The sequence below is a fragment of the Vipera berus genome (assembly GCF_964194415.1).
Source record: "Vipera berus genome assembly, chromosome: 6".
Lineage (NCBI taxonomy): Eukaryota > Metazoa > Chordata > Lepidosauria > Squamata > Viperidae > Vipera > Vipera berus.
This window is the reverse complement of record NC_138208.1, coordinates 26,153,262-26,173,573: the sequence shown is the minus strand read 5'-3', so window position 1 is coordinate 26,173,573 and position 20,312 is coordinate 26,153,262. Positions and strand designations below refer to the sequence as shown.

The following is a 20,312-nucleotide window of genomic DNA, read 5'->3' as shown; positions in this document are numbered from 1 at the left end:
CAGTTAAAGACCTGCAGGATCTCTTCTTGTTGGGAATAATTACAGATGCTACGGTTGTGGACACTAAGTTGATGTTGAATTTAATCACGGCAGCAAGACTTTTAATAGGTCAGTATTGGAAGAAAGAGGAACTGCCGACTATAGAAGAATGGACTTTAAAGGTTTCCGACCTGGCAGAGATGGCAAAGATCTCGGCTTACTTGAAAGATCACTCGCAAGAACGTTATATTATGGAATGGAGAAAATGGGTTGAGTACATCCAGAACAAATATAGGGTTAAGAAGTTTCATGTAGCATTTGAATAAGTCTTCCTTCGCTTTTTCTTTCTTTATTTCCTTTTTTTCCTTTCTTTTTTCTTTTCTATATATATTTAATATCATTAAGATTTGTATTATCCTGTATAAGCTAGAGAGTGATGGATTTTAGAGTTTATGGTTGTTAGTATATGGTTGTTTATGATTGTTTTTCTTTTCTATACCTTGTATTTAGCTCTGGGAAGTCGGGGGGGAGGGGGGGAGGGGTAGGGAGGGAGGGAGAGGGGAGGGGGAGGGGGGACTGTTAAAGATAAACTGTATGTTAAAACTTTTCAATAAAAAAAAAGACCTGCAGGATGTGTTGCAAGAGGCTATGAAAAAGCAATCGCAACAATTAGCTGAGCTTATGGATGAAAAGCTTACAGAGCTTCTGGATGAGAAGTTAACAGAAATTAGGGCAGACATCTTACTTGCATTTCAAGGCATGGCTGTATGCATAGAACGCTTGGACGAGAGAGTGGAAGATCTCAGCCAAAATAATATTAGGTTAGATGCAAAAATGACAGAGACTGAAAATGTGGTGGAGAAAATTGATAGTGATTTGACCTTGGTACAGTACCATGAGATGGAGTTTGCTGTGAGAATCAGAGGCTTAAAAGAGGATCCTAAAGAAAATTTGAAGAAAATAGTTTCTGAGGCTTTGGAAGGTGTGCTGGGGCGACCAGCAGATGCAATTATGGAAGTTATAGATAAAATTTTCCGTGTTAATTCGTGGATTGCAAGACAAACAAAATTACCCAGAGATGTGGTGGTTTATTTTACAAAGAGAGCAATTAGAAATGAGGTTATTCAAGCCTTTTATAATACTAAATTTGCAATTGCTGAGCAAGAAGTTTTGATTTTGAAAGAGATCCCTCCAAGAATTCTAAGGAGAAGGAAGGAATTTGCCTTTTTGGCACAAGAATTAAGACGACGTGATATTAAGTTTAGATGGGAGATACCAGTGGGTATGGTGGTGATGCATGGAGGCATGAGACATCGTCTTACTACAGTGTTGCAGGCACGTGATTTCTATAGTAATGTTTTAAAAGCAGTCCCCATACCACTTTTGGAATCTACAAAGAAGAATGGTGAGGGAGAGCCTCAATTATGTAGTGAGAATTTACAAGGTGCTGAAGGAATGACGCAGATAGAAGAGAAAGCTACAGGAGTGGATCAAATTTCAGTATCATCGGAGGAGGCCAGAGACCAGAGGATGACGCGTGCTGCTTCGAGACGAATGAGACGAGAGCAAGAACAAGAACAGCAGAAAGTCATGATGGCACCTCCAAAACTTACTTAAAGTGAAGCTGTGGGAGGAGCGCGACCTAAGAGAGTCCAGGTGATTTTGGAAGAAGCGCTCCAAAAGCTTCGGGTCGCGAAGGATGGTGACAAAGTTTCTAACTTGGAATGTTAATGGCTTAAATTCACCACAGAAGAGAAAGAAAGTTTTTCAATATTTAAAACAATTTAAGAATGATGTTATTTGTTTACAAGAAACACATATTAGAGTTAATAAGTCAAAAGTACTTATTAAATTCAAGACTGGGTACACAATTTATTGCATCTGCAACGGATAAGAAAAATGGAGTGGTTGTCTATGTTAAGAATACCTTGACAGCTGAGTTAATTGAAGCAGATAAACAAGGAAGATATGTTATAATTGAACTGTTAATAGAAGGCAAGAAAACACTTCTGGTTGGATTATATGCTCCTAATCAACAACAAGCAGACTTTTATAGTTTACTACACAGCAAGATTACTCAGTGGGATTATAAATCTTTTATTTTTATGGGAGACTGGAACGGTGTTTTGGATGTACAAATGGACAAGAGTGGTTTTTTTAAAAAGTATTCCAAGTCATGCTAAACTGCCTAAATCTTTTTTTGAAATGAAGGACGATTTGGAACTGCGAGATATTTGGAGAGAAAGACATTTGCAAGAGAAGGACTATACTTTTTTTCTGATAGACATCAATCTTTTTCTAGGATTGACTTTATACTAATTACTAATGATTTCTTTTCCAGGATTAAGAAGATTAAGATTTGTCCAAGAACTATGTCTGATCATAGTCCAGTCTGGTTAGAGATAGAAAAAGATAATAGAGATAGGCGCTCCTGGCGTCTAAATGAGAATTTGTTTAGAAATCAGGAAAATGTGGAAGAATGTAAAAAACAGATGAAGGGGTTTTTTTTAAATTAATATGCATAAAGGTACTTCTGTTGAAATGGTCTGGGATGCTAGTAAAGCTTATATGAGAGGTGTATTAATATATTTGAATAACAAATATAGACGCAATCTGGAATTCAGGAGGAAGGAATTAGAGAATGAAATTAGGGAAAAAGTAAAGGCTTTAATTTTGAATCCATCGGATGTGAAGATTAAAGAGGTAATCAATTTATTAAGGGGACAGTTCGACAAGTTGATGGCTGATCAAGTGGCAACTAACTTACGGTATGATAGACATAATACTTTTTGCAATGCCAATAAACCAGGTAATGGTTAGCTTATCTGTTAAGGAAGAAGCAAAGGGCTTCTAATATAGATAGAATAGAACATAAGGGTAAGGTAGTGTATCAGCAGAGTCTTATTAAGAAGACTTTTGTTGATTTTTACTCTAGAGATAAGATTAGTGAGGCAGATATTGATGTATATTTGATGAATGCTAATATTCCTGTTCTTACACAAGAACAAAAGGAAGAGATGAATCAATTGATAACTGAGGAAGAAATTTTTTCAGCAATTAAACAATTGAAAGTGGGTAAGGCGCCAGGGACGGATGGATTGACTGCTGTGTATTATAAAAATTTACAGTTAGAGATGGTAAAGCCATTAAGGGAATTGTTTCAGACAATTCAAATGGGAGGAGGGGTGCCCCCGTCCTGGAAAATGGCTTTTATTTCTCTGATTCCGAAGGAAGACCAGGATGTCACCCAAGCAAAAAATTATAGACCAATATCACTTTTGAATACGGACTACAAGATATTTGCTAAGGTTTTAGCTAACAGATTAATGAGGGTATTGCAACAAGTAATTCATGGTGATCAAACTGGGTTTATAAGTGGTAGACAAATGAATAACAATGTGAGGCATATAGTTGATTTGTTGGAATTTTTGGAAAGAAACAATGAGATCCCTGCAGTGTTGATCTTCTTGGATGCTGAAAAAGCCTTTGATCAATTGGATTGGCAATTTTTGTTGAAAGTATTAGATAAAATGAATTTTGGGGATAAATTTTTACAACCAATTAGGGCACTATATCAAAAGCAAACAGCCCGTATAATAGTTAATAATAGTTTGACGGAAGCATGTAACATTGAAAAGGGCACAAGGCAGGGGTGCCCGTTGTCACCTTTACTATTTGTTTTAACATTGGAGATATTATTGATTAAAATACGGGACTCGGAAAAAATTAGGGGAATTCAAATAAGAGATCAGGATTACAGACTGAGGGCGTTTGCAGATGATCTGGTTGTTACGGTAACAGCCTGAAGATTCAGTTGTAGAACTGATGGAGATAATAATGCAATATGGGCAAGTTTCTGGATTCAAGGTTAACATACAAAAAACTAAAGTGTTGTCTAAGAATATGACAGTATCACAAAAGGCTGTTTTAGAAGGGCTAACGGGATTTGAAATTGTTAAAAGGGTTAAATATTTGGGGATATATTTGTCACCCTCAAATGTAAAGCTATATAAAAATAATTATGAAAAGTTATGGGGAAAAGTTCAAAAAGAATTGGATAGCTGGAAAAAACTACAATTATCTTTATTGGGAAGAATTGCAGCAGTGAAAATGAATGTTTTGCCGAAATTTCTATTTTTATTTCAAATGATACCTATTCTTAAAAAGGATTCAAACTTGGAGGAATGGCAAAAGGGTATTAATAAATTTGTCTGGGCAGGGAAAAGGCCACGAGTTAAATTTAAGATTATGCAGGATACGCGTGAGAGAGGTGGTCTTAAAATGCCTAATCTTAAACTATACTATGAAGCTGCTGCTTTGTCAACGATAAGTGATTGGATTAATTTAACACAAGTGAGATTATTAAATCTTGAAGGCCATGATTTGTTATTTGGTTGGCATGCATATTTATTGTATAAGAAGGTGGATAATGTGTTCAAGGTACATATTTTAAGACATGCTCTGTTGCGAGTTTGGAAAAAGTATAGAAATAAGTTAAATTATAAGATACCTATATGGGCAATACCGAAACACGCAATAGAAAATATAAGTGTTGGGTTTAAACATGATGTGACTACATATAAGGAAATTTTAAGTTTGGAAAGGAATGTATGGCATTTGAAGCCGTATAATATCTTAAGAGAAGAAAAGATTGTACAAACTTGGTTTCAGTATGGGCAATTACAGGCCAGGTGGAAAGAAGACCAGAAAATTGGTTTTTCAATGACTGATGAAAATCTGGTAAAGCAAATTAGAGATCAAGGTCAAGCACATATTAAAAGGACATATCTTGCATTGATAGAAATTGATTCAGAGACAGTACTTGTTAAAGACTGTATGATAAAGTGGGCTCAGAATTTTCAAGAAGTCATTACAATGGATACTTGGGAAAAGATTTGGGTGAGAAATGTAAAATTTACGCAAGCTCAAAACTTAAGAGAGAACTTTTATAAAATGTTTTATAGGTGGCACTAAAAAATTAGCAAGTATGTATCCGAACTGCCAGCCTAAATGTTGGAGGTGTGGTGGTGAAGATGCAACGTATTTTCATATATGGTGGACCTGTAAAAAGGTTAAAGCTTTTTGGTTTAAAATCTGGTGGAATATGCAAAAGATATTTAAGAAAAGGATAAAGTTTTGACCGCAATTGTTTTTACTGGGCATTATTACTGACACTACTGTTGTGGACACTAAGCTGATGTTGAATTTAATTACGGCAGCAAGACTTTTAGTAGGGCAATATTGGAAGAAGGAAGAACTGCCGACTATAGAAGAATGGACTTTAAAAGTTTCCAACCTGGCGGAAATGGCAAAGATTTCAGCGTACTTGAAAGACCATTTGCAACAGAGATATATTGTGGAATGTAAAAAATGGATTGATTATATTCAGAATAAATATGGGACTAAAAAGTTTCATCTAGCATTTGAATAAGTATTGATGTGATATCTATATTGCTTGTAGTTATTTTATAAGAGTTAAAGTGCGATAGATTTAATAGCTTATTGTTGTTTGCATAAGGTAGATTATGATTGTTTGTATTTTTATACCTTGTGTTTAGCTCTGGGAAGTCGGGGAGGGGGGAGGGGGAAGGGAGGGAGGTGTTGGGGAGGGTTGGGGAGAGGGGAGGGGGTTGGGAGGGGTTTTGTTTTGTTAAAAAAATGTATTGTAAAACTTTTCAATAAAAAAACTCATAAAAATATATGTAATTGAACATTCTTGTACCTATTATAAATATTAGATGAATTAAAATGCAATCCTTTCATTCTATTTTGTATTAATTATTTCATTAAAAATCTTTTTAGAGTACAATAAGACAATTGCAGCAAGAGCTTGCAGATTCCCTCAAAAAGCAATCCATGACAGAAGCTTCATTGGAAGTTTCAACATGTTATCATATTGACTTGGAGGAGGATAAACGGCAACTTCTGAAGGAAATAGAAAGGATGAAATGTAAGGTATGCTTGCAACAGTTTATTAAATGCTTTATATCTTCTACTGTGGGAGCAGAAGAGATGACATCTAACACTTTCTGATGCATTAGGTTTTAAAATAGTTTTGCCATAATTCTGTTCCTACATTGAGAATACCTTCCAGAAAATAGAATACCATTCAGCTCTCTGCCATTTATACTGTGGGATGCATAAAGGTTATGGTGTCCCCCAGGCTACTCAACCTCTGTATGTAATCAGTGCATTAGTGATTATCAGGAATTATAGGTCTGGGTGCCCTCTATGCAGATAATATTCAGGATTCTTCTTTCCATTGTGATCAAGTATGCTAAGATTATTGAGTTGCTACTTGAAACAGATTGAAGATAATGCAAATGGGAATGGACTTTTCCTGTTTTGTTCTTTCTTCAAAGGATCAGTTGTGGATATGCTCTTTGATAAAAAGTGCCTATTTGCCATTTGTTCATGATGTTTCATTGTGCATGAAATGAGATTATCTTATTTCTATGATCTACCCACTAGTTATTTCCCAGTAAAATTACTTCAATGCACTGTATAGAGATCCCTTTGAGGAGATTTAGAAACTACAAGAGTCTAGGATGAGGGGACTAGGCTGTGCAAGGTAGGTTTTATCATAGCAGGAGCACATTGCACGTATTTTTAGCTCAGCCTCATTGGCTCTCAAATTTTACAGTTGCAAGATTCAGAAGTACAGACTATCCAGTGTGAAAGATCTACTCATGAATTAAGACATGCTTTGGATATTAAGGAGTGTGAAGCAAGTGCGGCATCTCAGAAACTACAGGATTTTCTGGTAGCATCACCGGGAACAAATAATGCTATAAAACAATTAGAAGAGCACATACAGAGGTAAAACGTGCTGAAATTTAAATGTACTAAATTATGAGAACTCATAAAAAAATTCTTCTGCAATTTATACTTTCATATGGTTTAGAATCATTGAAACACATAAAGAGGGAGAAATATAGTTAATTTGTACTCTGTTTTGAGACTATGTGTTTTTCTTTTAAGACTTGAAATAGAAAATGCCAGATTGGAAGCTATGACAAACCAGCCAAGTCATAAAATTGAGATACTTCAAAAAGACCTACAGGATAGTGTTTCTGTAAGTCAACCATAATATTTTGGGGAAATAAGATTTCATGTTTAATTGCTTCTCTGTATTTTATAATTTTTAAAAATGTAATATTTCAGACAACTAATATAGCATAGTGAATTAGTTTTCTTATTTTCAGAAGTCATAAATTAATTAAAATTATTGAAATCATGAATGTAACAATAGTAAGGAATATAAATAACAAAAATATTTTTAGAGAATTTTTGAAGACTGAAGACATTTGTAACTTGCATAATAACTCTCGATTTCTTTTGTGGTAATCTAGGTTCATAATCGTCTTGAGGAATTGATAACCAGCTTACAGGCAGCAAAAATCAATCTAGAGGAGCAACTAAACCACCAGGTATTCTGAATATTTTCATAAAAATGAAACATGCAACAGTATTTTCAAGACAAGGTTAATTCACAAAAATTTGACACATTTCACTTGTAGATCATTCCCTTTGACTTCTGTTGATCTTTATATATTGCACAAGAAAGATTGGTACTGGAATCATAGATATTAGGCAGTTTGATTAAGAGAACTGCACTGGCTGTGCAGCTTCGGTGTCTCATGGATATAAAGTATACTCAGTTTCATTCACAAATACAGGGAAGTAAAATAAACTGAAACATGATCTTACAATAATTCTTTTTTTTATTAAAGAGTTTTACAAAAACAAGATTATCCCCAAATCCCCCCCACCCCAAACCCGCCCACTTCCCCCCCTCCACTTCCCAGAGCTAAATACAGGATTATAGTTATAATAATCATATTCTAAATAAAAATTATGCATAATATACAATTAACCAAATTTATAATGTGCTTTAACTCCCCTTTAACATAGATACATACAAAGTACCAACACTAAGATCAATAACAATATCCCTCTAAAATCTACTCATAAGCTAAATGTGAATACACAAGTAATACAATAGAAAGTATAATGTCCCACCCAGAAAACTATGCAAGCAACTATGTTGCCTAATGTTTTTATCTGGCAGGCTTTTTTATACAACACCCAGTCCCTGGTTGCGGGAGCAGTAGATGACTTTGGATTCCACGGGACAAAAGTTTATTTTGACTAACGAAGCACCTGGGCAACCCCTCTCCCTCCATTCTATGTGGCAACCTAGAATGAAAGATAAAAATGGCTGCAGCCACGCTCATTGTAGAGTTGACAGTCGGCCCCTCTTAAAAGGAAAGGGTCTCCTATAGGGAAAACAAAAAGCACATTATGTCAAAACTCGTCCTGCAGCAAGCAGGGCAGAGTGCCGAACACAGGAACGAGAGACGTCCGCTGCGGTCTGGAAGCACTTTATTTTCCAAGGCAACAGCCACAACAAGAAACAAAGCCAGCGTTGGCCGCTACCTGCAGCCAACGCTACTATATACACACCCGAAACACCCGCCCATACTCCACCCAAACACGCCCACGCCCTCCCATCCCCTATAACTTCCCCACCCCTCCCCTACAAGCCCCTTCGCCCGACGCCCAGTCAGGTAAGCCCCCTCCCGTGCTTTGCCGCCACCATGCTCCTCTCCCTCACCCCCTCCCTGCCGCGCCCAGCTCCGACCCCCCCCGTCGTCCACGCTCGGGACCCCCAGCCACCCGGGCACCGCGGCGGGGAGGGACCCGTCCCCTAATGGGCCCGCCAGCTCCCGAACAACACAGTCCGCTGAACGTAGCTCCGGCAGCCGAAGCGGGGGAAAGGCCGGTGTCATGCTGCGGGCTCCCGAAGCGGCGGCCCAGCCCTCAGCTGGCCTGGAGCGTCCGTTGGGCTTGCCACCGGCTGGGGAGCCCCGTGCAGGCATGGCGTCGGCCGGAGGAGACAGCCGCAGCGGCGGGGTCTCCGAAGTTTTCCGTAGCGCGGCCGAAGCTCCCGAAGCCTCCCAGGCCGCCAAGACGCAGGGTGGGTCCGGGCCTCTACCGGTCACGCCGTGGGCCGGGGAGCCCTGCGCAGACGCGCCGCCGGGCGAAGACGGCAGCCGCGGCGCGTCTGGAGGCAGCTGAAGCGGCGGCGTGGCCCCCGGAGCCTTTCGGGCCGCCATGGAGCCGGTCAAAACCAGCGCGGCCTCCGGAGCCTCTCGGACCGCTGAGGAGCCAGGTAAGTTCGGCGGGTGCCAGGCAGTGGGTGCCGGGGAGGTGGAGGGGCCCCCCCTCGAGTGTCGGGCTCCTGAGGCCCGACATGCTGTCCCCTCTACCAGGGGCCCACCTGGAATGCAAGGAGAGAGGGGTGAGTACTCTGTTATGTGACCTGCAGTTCCCCCCTGGGTCCTCTCCGGCTTCCCTGGATGTTTCCGGTGGAACGCACGGAGAAGGCGTGGTGCGCACACATCCCCGTCCCGCACCCAGGTGGCCTCCTCCATGGGGTATCCCTTCCAGAGCACCAAGTATTGCACCCGCCCCCTCCGTTTCCGGGAGTCCAGGATCTCCTGTACCTCATAGTGGTCGCCGTGTACAGGCCCTGGGCTGCCCTCCCCCACCGCCGCAGAGGCGGTTGTAGCAGGCTTCAGCAGGCTACTGTGGAAGACGGGGTGTATCTTCCCAAGGAGAGGGGGTAGCCGAAGCCTGACGGTGACAGGGTTTACTACCTGTATAACCCGGAACGGCCCGAGATACTTGGCCCCTAGCTTCTTACAGGGCACCTGTAGCCGCAGGTACTTCGTGGAGAGGTATACAAGGTCCCCTACTTTAGGAAGTGCAAATGGCCGTCTCTTCCTGTCTGCCTGCTCTTTGTATGACCCTGCAGCCCGCTCCAACGCCTTCTTTGCTATCCCCCACACTTCCTCCAACCGGTGCATCCACTCCCCAGGTGTGCAGGATGCAGGGGCCCCCTGGTCACAACCTGCGATGGGAACGAACTCGTAACCAGAGACTACTTTAAAGGGGGAGAACCCGGTGCTGCTATGCACTGCGTTGTTGTAGGCTACTTCCGCGAAGGATAGCAGGTCCACCCATTCAGACTGCTGGTATGAAACGTAACAACGCAGGTATCGCTCCACCGCCGCGTTTGCACGTTCCGCAGCTCCGTTTGTGCTTGGGTGGTACGCCGAGCTCAGGCCCTGTGTTGCTCCGATGTAACGTACGAAATCCTTCCAGAACCGGGCCGTGAATTGCACCCGACGGTCCGAGATGATACGTCGTGGCACCCCGTGGAGACGGTAAATGTGCTGGACAAACAGCCAGGCCAGCCGACGGGCCGAAGGCAACCCCTTGCAGGGGATAAAGTGGGCCTGTTTCGAGAATAAGTCCACTACTGTCCACAAAACATTGTACCCCCTGCTTTCCGGTAGCTCGACCACAAAGTCCATGGCAATGTCCTGCCATGGTCGTACGGGGTCTGCCACCTGTTGCAGAAGGCCTGCCGGTTTGTTCGTGGAGGGCTTGGTGGTTGCGCAAACGCGGCATTTCTGCACGTAGCTCTCAATGTCTCGCCTCATGGTTGGCCACCAGAACTGGCGGCGGGCCAAATGTAGGGTTTTTATGAATCCGTAATGGCCTGCCTGCCTGGCGTCATGGCATTGATAGAGTGCTTGATCCCGTGCCGCCGCAGGCACATACAGCCTGACCCCGTGCCAAGCTAAGCCGTCCCGCAACGAGAGCGTATTGGGGTGCGCCTGCATCCATTCATCAGTTGCCAACGCTCCCTTACAGGTCCGCAGGAAGTCATCTGTCAAGGCGTTAGCCTTGTGCTCCGCCCCCTCCACCGGGCGGGGTGGCGGTACCAGTGCCTGTACTACCTCCTCTTTCCGACAATCGTATTGTGGTAGCCGTGACAACGCGTCTGCCATGAAGTTTCTACCCCCGGGCGCATACTTGAGACGGAACCGGAAGCACTGAAAGTACTGGGCCCATCGCACGTGCTTCGGGGACAGACGACGGGGTGTTTGCAGGGCTTCCAGGTTTTTATGGTCCGTCCATACCTCGAACTCTTGGCTAGCCCCCTCTAGAAGGTGTCTCCAAGTCCCCAAGGCCCAGCGGACCACGAAAGCCTCCTTCTCCCAGATAGCCCAAGCCCTCTCCGCGGTGGTCAGTTTCTTGGAGGCGTAAGCGCAGGGCCGCAGCTCCCCCATCGCATGCTGTTGCAGAAGGACAGCTCCAACAGCCACGTCACTCGCATCAGCCTGCACTACGTAGGGCAGGTCAGGGTTCGGGTGTCGCAGGACGGGCTCCTTAGCAAATTGTGCCTTGAGCATCTCAAAAGCCTGCTGGCATGTAGTGGTCCATGCTAGCTTTTGCCCTGGCCGCGGCGGTGTTGCTGTTTGCTTTGTCCGCAGTAGATCTGTGAGCGGCAAGGCAATGGAAGCGAAGTTCGGAATAAACTGACGATAAAAATTAGCGAAACCCAGGAAGCTCTGCAACTGTTTCCGGGTTCGTGGGGCCTGCCACTGTTGGATGGCCTCCACCTTCCCTGGGTCCATCTCCACCCCGTTTGAGGACACCCGGTATCCCAAATAGTCCAGCCGGGGCTTGTGAAACTCACATTTAGAGAGCTTCACATATAAGTGGGCGTCCCTCAGTTTGGTCAGTACACACCGAACTAGGGCGACATGCTCCTCCAGCGTTGACGTATATATGAGGATGTCATCAAGATAGACTAGGACCCCCCGGTACAAATGATCATGCAGGACTTGGTTGATTAACTGCATGAAGACCGCGGGGGCTCCTTGCAGACCAAACGGCATTACTCTGAACTGAAAGCTCCCCAACGGGCAATTGAAAGCCGTCTTCCATTCGTCGCCGGCTTTGATCCGGACACGGTAGTACGCCTCCCTGAGGTCTAATTTGGTGAACACCCGGCCCGTAGCCAAATGGGCCAAAAGGTCCTTCACCAGAGGGAGGGGGTACAAGTGCTCCACACATACCGCGTTAACCCCCCGGTAATCCACGCACAGTCTTAGGGTCCCGTCCTTCTCCCTAAACAGGACAGGGGCCGCCATCTTGGACCGGGCGGGCTGGATGAACCCCCTCCGCAGGTTCTTATCTATGTATTGTCGAAGCTCCTGCATCTCCCGGGGTGCCATTGCGTACATGCGGGGTTTCGGCAGTTTTGCCCCCGGCTCCAGTTCGATGGCTCAGTCCGTGGGGCGGTGGGGCAGCAAGGCATCACACTCTTTCTCATCGAAGACGTCTGCTAGATCGCCGTACTCCCGTGGCACCTGTATCCCGGCTCCCACCCCCGCGGCCCTCTCTGGCCCACCGATCCCCTCCGGACCCATGAAAGAATGCTTTGCAGGGGGCTGGGGCCCTGTCCCAAGACGAAGGTGTCGGCACCCCCCTCCCACCAGACCGTGGGGCCCCATCTGTCCAACCACATGAGCCCCAGGATGACCGCCTCCGTCATGGACGGCACCACGACAAACCGGAGGGTCTCCCAGTGTATACCCAGTTCCATCCTCACCGGTGCCGTCACATGCGTAATGGGTGCCCCACCCAGAAGGGACCCGTCTACCTGCTGGAACCGGAGAGGTTTGGGGAGCCGCTGAAGGGGGATGCCGGCCTCCCTTGCCATTGCCAGGCTGATAAGGCAGTGCGTGCTACCTGTATCGATCAAAGCCTTACACTCCCTCCTTTTGCCTGTTCGTGGGCTTATCAACGTCACAGGCAACACAAAAGGGCACACTGGAGCACTTACCATCGGGTCCTCCTCGTATTCGTGATCCTCAGACCCATCGGATGTGTCGGTCCGCCCATCCGCCGGCCCCTCTGGACGCACCGGAGTTGACGTTCGGGGTGTCTTGTCGGCCACCTGGTACGCTGCTCTGGAGCGTTCCGCGGCTCTCCTGGGGGTTGGGACCCGTGCCACCGGAGGGTTGGGCCCTGGCCGCGGCGGTGGTAACGGGCAGTCCACTGCCCGATGGCCCGGTTGGTCACATCGGAAGCAGCGGAACGTTGGACGGGGCGCCGGTAGGGGGCCGGGTTGTGACACCGCCGGCCCGGGCTTCTGGCTCTTGGTTTTCGGCCCTCCCGCGACCCTCCATGCTCCAGGACCCACTTCAGGCCTGCCCCGGGTGTCCTGTAATCCAATGTCTAGCTCCACCGCCACCCTGAACCAGTCCTGAAGCCGTGCGGGGACCCCCCGCACCACACATGCCTGCCGGAGAGCTCCATCAAGGCCGGCCCGAAAGTGGTGCACCAGCAAGCACTCGGGCCACGAGCGCAACCTGCCCGCAACCCTGCGGAACTTGTGCACATACTCCTCCGCTGGCCGTCCCCGCTGCCTGATGGCTAGGACCTCAGCTTCCGCACGATGTATACGGGAAACATCCTCGAAGCGGACGCGCAGGGCATCCAGGAATAACCCAACGTCCCCGAGTTCACGGGCGTGGTCACTGTAGAGATCCGCTGCCCAGGTCGCAGCCTCTCCCTGAAGGCACGCGGTGACCGCCACCACCATCGCCCACTGTGACGTGTAGGCCTGGGCATACCCATCCAGATGGTTAATCACCTGACCCAGGAACATAGCCAGGCGGTCGGGGTGGCCATCATAGGTTATGGTGAGCGGTGGAGGTCCCCATACCACACCCGGACCCCACTGCCCGACAGGTGAAGGGGCCTGGGCCTGGGACGCCCCCGCCGACCTGGGTGCCGGACGTCCAGGGCCCCGATCATGTGTTGGCCACGCATTACGCCCTCCTTGTGCCCGCGTGGATGAGGGCCAAACACCACCCTCCCCGGGCACCTTGAACTTCGGGCTGGCCAGTCGGAAACGGGACGTCACTGGCTGACTGGGTGCCCCTCCAAGAGACCACTGGCCCGGGTCTCCTTCAGGGCCCATGGCCGCCCAGGAACCGCTGTCACGTGCCCCGACCTCTCCAAACCTATCACGCAGCACGTCCATAGTCTGGCTCCCCGGGGGGGTTGAATAGCTCCATTCTTCGCCGTCGTCATCGGTCAACCGACGCTCCCTCCAACCCAGTGGAGCCCCACTGGGCCGGCCCGTTCGTCCTTGCTCGAGTCCCGTGCGCCCCAGGACCGAGCTCAGCCACCACTCCCCCCCCAGGGTCTGGCTACTGGCACCCTGGAACTCCACCGCAGGGTCTGCTGGTGGTGCTTCCCGCACCTTAGGCCGCACAGCTGGCTGGGCGTCCTCCACTTCCCTCTCCACAGGTGGTGTCGCCTCCGCCCCGGCCACGCCAGCCTCCTCCACTCCAGTCTCCAAGGCGGCTCCTTGCAAGCCCTCTGCCATGGCACACAAAACGGAACACAGCAGGAAGGCAGAAAGGCCGCAGTGCTATGCAACACTGGCTTTCTGTCAAAACTCGTCCTGCAGCAAGCAGGGCAGAGTGCCGAACACAGGAACGAGAGACGTCCGCTGCGGTCTGGAAGCACTTTATTTTCCAAGGCAACAGCCACAACAAGAAACAAAGCCAGCGTTGGCCGCTACCTGCAGCCAACGCTACTATATACACACCCGAAACACCCGCCCATACTCCACCCAAACACGCCCACGCCCTCCCATCCCCTATAACTTCCCCACCCCTCCCCTACAAGCCCCTTCGCCCGACGCCTAGTCAGGTAAGCCCCCTCCCGTGCTTTGCCGCCACCATGCTCCTCTCCCTCACCCCCTCCCTGCCGCGCCCAGCTCCGCCCCCCCCCATCGTCTACGCTCCGGACCCCCAGCCAGCCACCCGGGCACCACGGCGGGGAGGGACCCGTCCCCTAACGGGCCCGCCAGCTCCCGAACAACACAGTCCGCTGAACGTAGCTCCGGCAGCCGAAGCCGGGGAAAGGCCGGTGTCATGCTGCGGGCTCCCGAAGCGGCGGCCCCGCCCTCAGCTGGCCTGGAGCGTCCGTTGGGCTTGCTACCGGCTGGGGAGCCCCGTGCAGGCATGGCGTCGGCCGGAGGAGACAGCCGCAGCGGCGGGGTCTCCGAAGTTTTCTGTAGCGCGGCCGAAGCTCCCGAAGCCTCCCAGGCCGCCAAGACGCAGGGTGGGTCCGGGCCTCTACCGGTCACGCTGTGGGCCGGGGAGCCCTGCGCAGACGCGCCGCCGGGCAAAGACGGCAGCCGCGGCGCGTCTGGAGACAGCTGAAGCGGCGGCGCGGCCCCCGGAGCCTTTCGGGCCGCCATGGAGCCGGTCAAAACCGGCGCGGCCTCTGGAGCCTCTCGGACCGCTGAGGAGCCAGGTAAGTTTGGCGGGTGCCAGGCAGGGGGTGCCGGGGAGGTGGAGGGGCCCCCCCTCGAGTGTCGGGCTCCCGAGACCCGACACATTAGGTATTTCCTTGAGGCTTGTGAGGATCAACTGCCAATGGAACTCCGGACTGCCCCCGACCTTCGTTCATATTTCCGGGACCTAAAAACCTGGCTCTTTGAGCTATCTGGTCTGGACTGAGGGGTTTAATGTTTCATTAAACAGAGAGAACCGATCCCTGAGGAACTCCACAAACGAGAGGTCTCAAGGTCGATCTCTGCCCCCCTGCCAACACCGACTGCGAACGTCCCAGAAGGTAAGAGGAGAACCACTGGAGAACTGTGCCTCCCACTCCTAACCCCCTGAGACGTCGCAGCAGGATACCATGGTCGATGGTATCAAAAGCCGCTGAGAGGTCTAAAAGGACTAGGACAGAGGAGCAACCTCTGTCCCGAGCCCGCCAGAGATCATTCACCAGTGCGACCAATGCCGTCTCCGTGCTGTACCCGGGCCTGAAACCCGATTGGTACGGGTCAAGATAATCAGCTTCATCCAAGAACAAAGGGAGCTGCTGCGCCACCACGCTCTCAACAACCTTCGCCAGAAAGCGAAGGTTGAAGACCGGACGATAGTTGTTTAAAATTGCTGGGTCCAAGGCAGGCTTCTTGAGGAGGGGTCTCACCACCGCCTCCTTCAAGGCGGCGGGAAAACTACCCTGACTCAAAGAGGCAGTAATCACTGCCTGGAGCCAGCCTCGTGTCCCATCCCGGGCCGCATAAGTCAGCCAGGAGGGGCACGGGTCCAATAAACACGTGGTGGAGCTCAGCTTCCCCATGATCTTGTCCACTTCTTCAGGAGTCACAGGGTCAAACTCTTCCCAGATTAAATCGACAAGGCTGCCCGTATCCTCATCGTTAGACTCTGCCCAGTCGGAGTCCAAACCGGTCCGGATCTGAGCGATTTTGTCCGACAGAAATCGACTAAACTCCTCGGCTCGACCCTGCAAGGGTTCCTCCCTCACCTCTTGATTAAGGAGAGAGCGAGTTACCCTAAACAGGGCGGCCGGGCGATTATCTGCAGACGCGAGGAGGGTGGCAAAGTGGTTAGACCTTGCCACCCTCATCATCGCGAGATAAGTTCTCGTAAACGACCTTAGTCGTAACCGGTCGGATTCGGATTGGCTGGATCTCCAACAGCTCTCTAGGCCCCGTCTCCGACGCTTCATCTCGCGGAGCTCCATGGAGAACCATGGGGCCCGTTGGGATCTGCGTCGGGTCAAGGGCCGCATGGGTACAACTTGGTCGAGTGCCTCTGTGGCTGCCCTTTCCCAGGCTTCCACTAGGGCATCGACCGAACTGTGAGCAAAGGAGGCAGGTGGGGGCCCAAGCGCCGTTTGGAACCGCTCAGGGTCCATAAGGCGCCTAGGACGGAACCATCTTATAGGCTCAGCAACCCCATGGCAGGGAGTGGCAAAACGGAAAACCAACCGCAGGAGATGATGATCGGTCCATGACAGGGGTGTAATAATTGGGGAACCCCCCCAAGATCATCTAACCACCATCCGGATAGAAAAACCAGATCGAGCGTGTGACCCCCCCCATGAGTTGGGCCCAGAATAACCTGGTTCAGGTCCATGGCCGTCATGGAACTCCTGAGCTAACTCAGATGATCCCCCCAGGGATGGTAGGTTGAAGTCACCCAAAACTATAAGTTTGGGGAACTCAACCACCAACCCTGAGAGGATATCGAGAAGCTCGGGCAGGGCTGCTGCCACGCGACTAGGCGAAACGTACACCAGCAGCAAGCCCAACTGAGCTCTAGGGCCACATCTCAGGAGGAGGGACTCACACCCAGCTATCTGGACATAAGGACATAAGGTCTCCCTCACAACAACTGCCCCTACCCTGAGCCCGAGGCTGGTGCAGCACCCAGAAACCTGATGGGCTAAGATCAACCAGGGGGACCCCGCCCTCTGGGCCCAACCAGGTCTCCGTAATGCAAGCCAGGTCCGCATGCTCCTCCTCAATCAGATCACGAATGAGAGGTGCTTTATTCATTACGGACCTGGCATTAAAATACACGAGCCTGAGCTCAGGTGGCTGCTCATCCTCGCTCCCGGTACCACGTGCTGAAATCAGAGGGTCGGAGCGCATCACCGCTTGAAGACAGCGGGGACGCACTCCCGGATATTGATATGGCCCTCTGTTCATACACCTGCGGCCATTCCCAGCCACCATCCTCTCACGACGGTCGCTGGCCAGGACCAGGGAGCGGAATAGAAAATACAACCAGGATAAGGCCTACCCCCCATAGAGCTCACACCTCAAGGGGGGTAGCAGATGGTAGTTCCGGGCCACTCTCTCACAGTGGCTCAACACCTGGGTCCTTCTGAGTCTTTAAAAAGGAGGGAGAATCAAAGAGACAGTCACTGGGGTAGATATAAAAGCCTGCTGGATGGTAGAATAAGCAGGTGTTCCAAATGTAAAGATTTTAGTCCATACCTAAAGAAATTGGGCGAAGGTGGGTACAGCACTGGCTGATGGAGTGCAAGGAGCTATAAAGCCCTCTCTGCCAGTCATAATAGTTAATATTGTTGTTCCTCACCATGCCGCCGTTCCGCAAGTCGCACTAACCGTACCAGGCTGCAGCTCTACCGGCTCCGAAAATCAGCTGGCAACAGTCCTAACATGACAAAACCAGCTGGTCGGGGCCATTACAAGCCGCAGCTCTTCTGGGGTCTTCCGGGCCCAACCAGGGCCCTCCGAAGGTCGTCGGAGCTCAGGGAGACAGCTGCAGGTCCCGTTGCCACTCTGCTGAACCAAATCGCTCCACACGCCATTCTTCCGCGTTGTTCTGAACCAGCCTGCTACCGGCCTTGCAATAAGGCAAACCCCTGTTCAAACAGTAGAGACTGGAGAGCGTCTAAGGCTGGAAAGCGTCTGCCAAGATTTATTACTCAAACAACAGAACAAGAAACAAAAACACTGGAACTTGAATCCTCAAACGGAAGGGTTGCTTTCAGCATCCAGCCCTTCCCCAAACACTCCTTTTATTTAGAGTTCAGGGCGTGGCCTCCCTGTGCCTCCTCCCGAGGAGTCCCACAGCCTTTCTCTGTTTGTTCCTGCTCGACTGCCTCCTGCGTCGGGCGTCCTTGAACAGGGCCAGCTGTGGGTCATCATCCTCCGCACTATCGGGCTCACGCAGCTGAGAAGAGGGCCCCGGCTGGGGGCTCTGCGAAGCCTCCAAGCCATCATCAGCCAGTTCGTCTTCCACACCCTCCTCCTCCCCCTCATCTGAGTCATCCGAGACATCTGAGCCGGTTGCCGGACCCACAGGCTGGCCCTGAGTCACAACACGCGTGTCGCTCTGAGCCACAGCTCCAACGGCTCCGAAAAACCACCGGTCGGAGCCATTACCGGCCCAAAACCAGCAGGTTGGAACCGCTAAAGCCATGGCTCTTCCGGGATCTTCCGGGCCCAGCCAAGGCCCCTCCGAGGGTCACCAGAACTCGCAGGGACGAACCTCAGGAAACTCGGGAACCTCCGCTGCTCCTCAGCTCTGAACGCTCCAAGATGCTCCTTCACACGCTGTTGCTGTAAAACTCTCCTCCTCGTTGTTCCGAGCAGCGGCTCCATCGGCTCCGAAAATCAGCTGGTCAGGCTATTATCCGCCGAAAGCCAGCTGGTCGGAGCCAACCCAAGCCGCGGCTCTTCCGGGGTCCTCCGGGCCAACCGACGATCTCACGGAGGCAAGTTTAGGCATGGAGAGTCATTCTCCAGTTCTCTCCAGTTCTCTCCTGTCCTCTCCAGTTCTCTCGTTCCATCTGCCCACACAGAAGGCAAAAAGTCTCTCTGTAAACTTCCAGGGTCGCCAAAAAAGCCGGAGCCCCTCACGGAGCTCGAGCAAGGACGTCCGCCATCTTGGGCATGGGTAGAATAAATATACCCTAAAGTTTGAACGGAAATTACAGTTTAGAATGACATTCACAATTACTAACCTTTGCTAAGTAAGCTTCCACTCTGTTTTTTGATGCTAATGCAGTTCCATTTGTGTTCAGAAATCCTCCTCCAAGCTTAAGAGATTTATTTAATGCTAAATTGTTGCCAAGATTTCCCACGTGAACTGTTTCCAGGACAGGACTTGAAGAAAGGCTTCCACTTAAAAAGCTGTTGGCAAGTAAAGATTTGTTTTTGTGACGCTCATGATAGAGTTGAGTGTCGGCTTCTGCTAATTTTGCATTAGCTCTGCAAAAGGTTTGAAACAAATCAGTAGTTAAACAAGACATCATCTTAGAATAATGATGCACTTTATTTCATAAAAAGTTTGGCCTGTCGCGCCCCGCGGGCCCGACATTCAGTGGGGCCCCGACGACCAGCGCTGCACTTTCGAGCCCACGCCTTGAGCCACTCGCCTCCCACCCCTCGCCCTGGTGAGCCTGACCTGAGGTGGGCGGCTCCTGCACCTCGCCTTTCACCGAAACAGCAGCAGCGGCGACAAGGGGATGCACGGCCTGCGGAAGTGCGCGCATGCGCACAATGGCCCGTTCGCCTCCATTCGCTGCCGGCAGGACCCGCGGCTTCGTCGGGGCATGGGCCTGAGTCGGCCATGGGGCTGGCAACCGAGGCGACGCCGGAGCCAGTGGAAGGACTCGGCCCCGCTGGCCTTGATTTCCTTGGATTTGCTGTTTGTCATCAATAAACCTTTCCTTGAACACTTGGCGCTCGTTTCAGTTGCTTTGTTCCCTGCTCTCCGAACGAGGGCTGAGATGGCCAACTCTGATTCCAATTCTTTAATTCTATTTTCCAATTGATTTCTCCGTTGCCTGTGTTGGATAACCGCTGAGCAGGCCAGCCACCATCCTCTCACGACGGTCGCTGGCCAGGACCAGGGAGCGGAATAGAAAATACATCCAGGATAAGGCCTATAACAGCCCACCAACATAACAATCACCACACCCAAGAAACCACCATGCCCGATAGCACCACGCCCAGGGGCTAATTTCCGCCCACCTCCCTCTACAAATCTCCCGTTCCTCCCCACCCATGCCTTTCCTTGGCTTGGCGCCCGGCATCTCCTGACACGCCTTCCTCCTCGGTGCCCAGGTACGTCTGCTTTATCCCGCTTCCCCCC

At 49.8% G+C, this 20,312-nt stretch overlaps 1 protein-coding gene across 1 annotated transcript in view; it reads left to right on the top strand.

The window, feature by feature from the left end:
- The window catches only part of LOC308670265 (uncharacterized protein), a 62,172-nt gene extending 42,274 nt beyond the window's left edge, over window positions 1-19,898 (top strand). Inside the window, exons 8-13 of the mRNA XM_081331684.1 lie at window positions 5,782-5,934; window positions 6,623-6,798; window positions 6,961-7,054; window positions 7,332-7,409; window positions 15,408-15,498; window positions 19,505-19,898. Of these exons, the coding sequence (XP_081187810.1) occupies window positions 5,782-5,934; window positions 6,623-6,798; window positions 6,961-7,054; window positions 7,332-7,409; window positions 15,408-15,498; window positions 19,505-19,584 (672 nt within the window). The 3' untranslated portion in view covers window positions 19,585-19,898. The remainder of the gene's footprint in view (window positions 1-5,781; window positions 5,935-6,622; window positions 6,799-6,960; window positions 7,055-7,331; window positions 7,410-15,407; window positions 15,499-19,504) is intronic.
- Window positions 19,899-20,312: the final 414 nt, after the last annotated feature.